The sequence below is a fragment of the Anarrhichthys ocellatus genome, unplaced genomic scaffold, assembly GCF_004355925.1.
Source record: "Anarrhichthys ocellatus isolate YVR2014 unplaced genomic scaffold, GSC_Weel_1.0 scaffold2640, whole genome shotgun sequence".
Lineage (NCBI taxonomy): Eukaryota > Metazoa > Chordata > Actinopteri > Perciformes > Anarhichadidae > Anarrhichthys > Anarrhichthys ocellatus.
In genome coordinates, this window is record NW_022282614.1 from 1 (window position 1) to 7,169 (window position 7,169).

The following is a 7,169-nucleotide window of genomic DNA, read 5'->3' on the forward strand; positions in this document are numbered from 1 at the left end:
GTTTATCTATTCCCTCATTGACTAGAAACTCTGCTAAAGCCTTTACACATCATCTCGCCTCAAACGCCATAATTAAAAAGCGCGACACTGCCACCTACTGATCAACACGTTGTTGTTTTTACATCACAACGATGCAGCGTCACGTGATTTTACTTCCGCAACTCATGATACCACACCATTCAGAAGAGCACAATGTACTCAGGGAAGTAAGAACTGTAGCTGACTGTGACCAACTAAATAACATTGCTTGAAAAGCTGCATTCATTTAATGCAACACGTACACCGGCAGCACGGCTCGAGTGAGGATTCATCATGTCTCTGCTCCGATTCGGAAGCATGCTGCTGTTGTTGCTGCTGTTTGGACATTCAGTAAGTACCTCTGACTTTTTAAAGGGTTTTATACCCTGTTGTCTGCCACAACATTTCAAAACAAAGGATTGGGACTTGGTCTCAAATTCATTGGTTTTTTTTTTAATACACTGAGACACACGACATGAATCTCAATGTGAGTTAATACTTTTTGATATTTTTGGGCTAAAGGCATGTTCACAGTAAAGTTGGATTAAATCAGGCTCATATTGTCTTGTCAGCTCAGTAAAAAAAAATACATTGTTTTTCTTTTATGTCTGTAAAGTGAGATGTTAGCCCTGCACCATACAAAACATTACACTTTAATCACATGATGGAACACAATATAAACTGACTCATTGTGAGTTAAATTATGATGTGTTGACCTGCAGCTCGGGGCACCTGGTTCATTCAGCGTGGATTACCAGAAGGACTGCTTTCGGAAAGATGGGGAGGAGTTTCGATACATATCAGGAAGCATCCATTACAGCCGGATCCCCCGGGTCTACTGGAAGGACCGGCTGCTCAAGATGTACATGGCAGGGCTGAATGCCATCCAGATGTACGTTTACTTCATGTCTCACTGTCTTACTGCGTCACTCTAACTTTGGTTTGTTGTTGCAATCACAGGCTGTTGTTGTGACTGTGCCATGTTTCAACAGAGAAATCAGTTCACATCACTGTTGGCTCTTTTAATGTTTGCATGTGGTTGTGCTGCAGTCATTCTACAAAATGGCATAATTTGTCAGCAGTCACATGTGCTGTAGTGTAGTAGCCACAGAAAATGATTATGTATCGATCCTGAATGTCGATTAATCGTTAAAAATATTTTTCTTTGAAATAAATGCAATAATTCTCTGGCCTTAGAGAAATGTGAATACAATTTCTAACTTTTATGATTGTTAACTAAATATCTTTGGGATTTGGATTGCTGATCGGACAAAGAAAGACAAATTGTTTATTTGAGAAAATAATTGAAAGGTTGATTGATGATGATGTTTGTTGCAGCTGTAATGAAGCGACATCATTAAACATAAGTATGTGTGTTTGGATAATATTGACACTTTATTCACGTTGAAGGTACATCCCCTGGAGCTACCACGAGGAGTTTCCGGACCGGTACGATTTTAGTGGAGACAAGGATCTTGAATATTTCCTTCAACTGGCCCAAGACATAGGTTTAGTGGTCATCCTTCGTGCTGGACCCTACATATGTGCAGAGTGGGACATGGTGAGTGCCGGATGTCAGTAAACACATTTTGAGTTTTTGACGGTATTAAGAGACCATTCAAGAAGAAAGAAATACAGAACACATTAGACTCTTCAGTATTTCCATCTTATGCTACTTTATACTTCTAGTTCAACACATTTCAGAGGAAAATATTGTACTTTTTACACAACTACATTTATTTGACAGCTGTAGTTACCAATAACTTTTCAGATAAAGAGTATACACACAAACCATCTGATCAACTTCTCACATATGATGCATTTACCCAACAGTAAATAAAGTAAAATCATAAGAAGATCTCTCTGAGCCGTGACTTGTCATTAAGGAATGATGGTGGGTCCCACAGCCAGACCAGCTGACAACCATTGTCCTCCATGAGCGCAGAAAATATTATATTTTCCTGAATATAAGCTTCTGCATTTTCCAAATGCTCTAGTACTATTCAAACGTATTGTAAGTCTTGTGCCGAACGGTATGTACATTTAATACGTACATAGTTACAGCCTTAGAAATTAATAATAACTGTGGCGCCATCATGTGGTTATAAGGAGGTATTTCAGCTGCAGGACAACAGTGAAGGCCTAGGTATAAAATGCACGGCCCGCCACTGTAATTAAGGTACTATGCAGTTTATGTCAGCTTAATAATGAAAGTGTGACATGTAGATATGTCGTGTGTATGTTGCACATGCAGTATCATTTTCCTTCCAGCTCAAAGATGTCGGGACAACCTTCTAAATATATATTTTGGTTTGAATGTTTTGCTGTTTGCTGTTCCTACTAATTATATGTTCATAAGCGGTAACCAAAGGCCAATATTTAGTCGATAATATCTCAAAAATGTTGCCAATTTCTAACTGGAAACCCTTACTGTACAGACGTGATCTTTTAAGCGGCTAATACCTTTCTACTTCTACTAGTAAAATGATGACAATACTTCCCCAATACATTGTCATCTCTTTGATTTATACTGAGGGATGGTACAGTATACCTATGTTTATGGTCATAGGTTTATTGTTCAGTTTTTATATATATTTGGGGATGTTTTAAGGTTTGTTCTCCAGTATGAGAGCTAATCAACACTGAAATCTGTTGTAGCCAATGTAAACTTTTTATTGTCACTTAAAGTGTACAGAGGGTGTTTGATATTTAAAACATAGATTATAAGTGTGTTATCACTTTAAATTGCACTTACACTAGATGAGGTTATCCGTTATGGTTGGTAGGCCATTTAAATTGCACCAAAAGCCTTTTGCCATCGTTTGTGTTATTCTGTCAACCAGGGGGGGCTCCCTGCCTGGCTTCTCAAGAAGAAAGACATTGTGCTGCGGTCCTCAGATCCAGGTGAGAATCAAAGAAAAACAGGATGAATGCTGATATATATATATATATACATACACACACACACACACGTATGTATGTATGTATGTCATGGTTGCATGCAGCAGTACATACAACACTATAATGATTTGCTTTGTGTCAGATTACATCAAAGCAGTAGATAAGTGGATGGGGAAGCTACTGCCAATGATGAAGCCTTTTCTCTATCAGAACGGTGGTCCTATCATCACTGTACAGGTGAGTCTTACGCGCATTACGTTTCATTTCAGAACTTGATTCCATAAGAAAAATAACATTTCCCTCCTGCTGTGGCTGTGTCTGGTAGGTGGAGAATGAATACGGTAGTTATTTCGCCTGTGACTACAACTACATGCGCCACCTGACTCAGCTGTTCCGGTCTCACCTTGGTGAGGAGGTGGTGCTCTTTACCACAGATGGAGCTGGGCTCAGCTACCTCAAATGTGGCTCAATACAAGGTCTCTACGCTACTGTTGACTTTGGGCCAGGTAGGTGTCGGGAGTCTAGTCAGTGCAATGCAATTTACAGCAAACATTGACTGTTGGTTAAAGGTTCAGTTATGTATTTCATTTCATTTCATGTTTATTTGGTAGGGACAAATACAATACACATGTTTTCAATGCAATGTATACCAGCATTCTTGGCTACTGCTAATAACCCTAGAAGGGCCTGTAAATATTTAAAGAATTAAACTATGTGGTACAATATGTTGTCCTTAAAGAAACATACTGATACATTGACCACAGAAACTTGATTGATTGACTGACTGTTCATCTTAACATTTAGTTAAGTCTTTTGATCTTAAGTGTCAAACACTGGGCTACAGCTTCCAGATGCTGTGACAATATGTCTGACACTGCAGTAGCAGTATTGTAAAAGCAATTTGAGATTAGATGCATTACATGAGGATTTACAGTACTTTAATAATTTTCTTCTTTTTATGTCATATGTTGGATTAATCAGCAGTCATGAGGAAGTCGCACAAATAGCTTTTTTTACCCATCAGCTTATCTTTGCGTTTTCATCCTGTTAGGTGAGAATGTAAACGCTGCCTTTGCTGCACAGAGACACGCTGAACCTCATGGACCTTTGGCAAGTATTTCCCCCGAAACAGTATGTGATTTCAAAACCACACTGCATTTTCTCTCAGGCACTCATGAGGTTTTCTGCTGTATGAACAGGTGAACTCTGAATTGTACACTGGCTGGCTGGACCACTGGGGGTCACGTCACTCTGTTGTGTCGTCTGCCATAGTGGCAAAGTCCCTCAACGAGATCCTTGCCCTGGGAGCAAATGTCAACATGTGAGTCTTCAGATTTAATGACACACTGAAGGCATATACAATTACACAAAATATATTAATATCATGGTGACTCTACGGCCACCATCATAATATGTAACTCGAGTTACTTTTCGAGTTATTTGAATCTATTTGTGCTTTTATTGTTGTCTACATTTCACTTTAATTTCTCTCCCCACAGGTACATGTTCATAGGGGGAACAACCTTTGGATACTGGAATGGTGAGTGCACTTTAACAGACTAGTTTGATGAGAAGACATGATCATTTCAAGTGACTTACAGCTAAGCCACTTGGGTCTTTTCTGTTTTTGGAATGATTAACTTCAGAATCAGAATTGTTTATTGCCAAGTACGTTACACATACAAGGAATTTGGCTCGGTGATTGGTGCATCACAGTAAACACAGTGCAATAGTATATACAAATAAGAGTATGTTAAAACCTTTCTATGTTTATTAATAGAGAAAAGATGTGCAAAGTTGTGTAACAGCCTCTGATTGCCTCTCGATATCTCAGGTGCAAACGATCCATACGCCTCGCAGCCCACAAGCTACGACTACGACTCCCCGCTCACGGAAGCAGGAGACCTGACGGAGAAATACTTTGCAATTAGAGAGGTGATCAAAATGGTGAGAACACTGGTGCAGGCCTCTAATTTTTCTGAAGTATTCCTTCAGCTGTTTTGCGTAAAATTGAATGGCATTATTAAATTGTCACATCCACAAGTGTTACATTTGTATTTTTGGAGTATATTTCATCTGGAAGAACATGTGTATTTTTTCACAACAGTACCGTAAGATACCTGCGGGACCAATACCGCCCACAACTCCAAAGTACGCATATGGGACTGTTGGGATGAAAAAGGTAAGCAGGCAGTGGACACTGTTTCCATTGAAAGACTTTTTGTCACACAATTTAAAACATGAAGAATAAATTATAAAAAGCAACCCTGTGTCACCACAGCTCCAGGTGCTATCAGATGCTTTAGAAACACTGTCTTTCTCCGGCCCCATCAAAAGCAAATATCCTCAGACTTTCATTGAACTGAACCAGGTATCCTTTAATGCTTTTCTCTTTTATGTAGTGAAAAACCAACAATATTTTTTCCACCTGATTTTAACTTTTTTAGCTGTTGATTTGTCTAAAATGTATCTCTTTCCTGTTTGTCCTTTAGGCCTTTGGTTATGTGCTCTACAGGACCACTCTGCCTGTTAACTGCAACACATCAACTCCGCTGTCATCTCCACTGAACGGCGTCCACGATAGAGCGTATGTGTCAGTGGATGGGGTGAGTCTGGTTGTTTCTTATCAGAAGTTACACGCAGGTCCACGCTCATGCCTTTTGTTGTCTTTGCTCATCACCAGATGAGTTAAACTATACTGCATTGGTACAATTTGAAATGCGTCAATAGTGTCTCATTCGACTAATTTTAGATTAGCAGCAGTTCTTGTACGGTCGCATGTTTTAAGACGACATTGACCTCTTGAGAACTTGAGCTTCTTTTGTATAAATGTAAAACAAATAGCATGGTAAGATAGATAGATACTGGTATAGAAAAATCTAAACATGATGCCCAGTTCTCGTTGAAAATGTACCAAACTCTGATTATTTCTGATTTAATCATGCTGATTTCTTCTCAAGGTGGCTGTGGGGATTCTTGAAAGGAACAAAGTCATAACTGTCAATGTGACTGGGAAAGCTGGCAGTCAGGTGGACATACTGGTGGAGAATATGGGTCGAATCAACTACGGAAAAAACATTAACGACTTTAAGGTTTATTTCCAGCTACATTTTCAAGATACTATGTGTGCTTTAACGTATAAATGTCACAACGCTTTACTTGATTTCATTTTGCAGGTTTTACAAGCCTTAAAAACTTAATATTAGATTTAACTGCAACAAAATTCTGTTTTGTATTTCAATTTCACACTTTCTGTGAAGTAAAACTTCTGAACAGTTTCCAAAACTGGGATGTCGGTGTGAATTCTCAGCTCCTCCCGTCTGTTTTTTTTGTACTGCGCAGGGCCTGGTGTCCAACCTGACTCTAGGGAAGGATACACTCACTGGCTGGACCATGTACAGCCTGAACATCGATGAAGCGATCAATCGGGGTCTTCTCGGTGAAACGAAACCAACAGACCCACCTAAGCCTCCTGCTCTCTCCCTGCCAACCTTCTACGAGGGAAGCTTCATTATTCCTGCCGGCATCCCAGACCTTCCCCAGGACACCTACATCAAGCTGCCCAAATGGAGGAAGGCATGTCACCCAAGCGTTTTTTGATTTAGTTAGAATTGAAGCCACTTTGCCCTTTAAAAAGATAAAATAAGAACAATGTCAATTGAGCATCTTAAATAACCCTGATTGTTCGTAGTAACATTTTTAATGACTCCAGGGTCATATGCGCTCAAAATTTTTTTTTTAATTATTTGTTGATAAGACAACTGAAAAAAAAATAATCGCCAACAATTTTGATAATGGATTCATCGTTTAAGTCAAAAGTTAAAATGTGGCAGAACTAATAAAATTCATGCTGTTTGAGTGTATCTTGTCAAGATATTCTCTAGCATGGGCTCAATCAAATGATCGCAATGCTAATACTGTCGACGAATTACTCAGTTCTGTCATTTTCTTTTCAGGGACAAGTTTGGATTAACGGCTTCAACTTGGGACGTTACTGGCCAGCCCGAGGGCCTCAGGTGACACTTTTTGTCCCTGCCAACATCCTCAGCACAGCTGCACCCAACAATGTGACTGTCCTGGAGCTGGAAGAGGCTCCCTGCAGCTCAGGGCCATGCAGTGTGGAGTTTACTGCCACCCCCATCCTGAATGCAACAGTCCAGTCTGACTGCAAACGGCAAAGGAGGCTCTTCATTAAAGATGATTTGTTGTGATAATAAGGGAACTCACTTTTGCACAAAAGGAATCAATTT

At 39.6% G+C, this 7,169-nt stretch overlaps 1 protein-coding gene across 1 annotated transcript; it reads left to right on the forward strand.

The window, feature by feature from the left end:
- The first annotated feature begins 161 nt into the window (after positions 1-161).
- On the forward strand, positions 162-7,163 carry LOC116378463 (beta-galactosidase-like). The gene is made up of 16 exons (XM_031840343.1): positions 162-369; positions 741-910; positions 1,429-1,579; positions 2,862-2,922; positions 3,062-3,156; positions 3,245-3,425; positions 3,971-4,029; positions 4,119-4,240; positions 4,419-4,459; positions 4,754-4,866; positions 5,027-5,101; positions 5,201-5,290; positions 5,412-5,525; positions 5,880-6,011; positions 6,262-6,495; positions 6,876-7,163. The coding sequence occupies exons 1-16, from the start codon at positions 313-315 to the stop codon at positions 7,128-7,130; spliced, it is 1,950 nt and encodes a 649-aa protein (XP_031696203.1). The 5' UTR covers positions 162-312; the 3' UTR covers positions 7,131-7,163.
- The last annotated feature ends 6 nt before the right edge of the window (positions 7,164-7,169 follow it).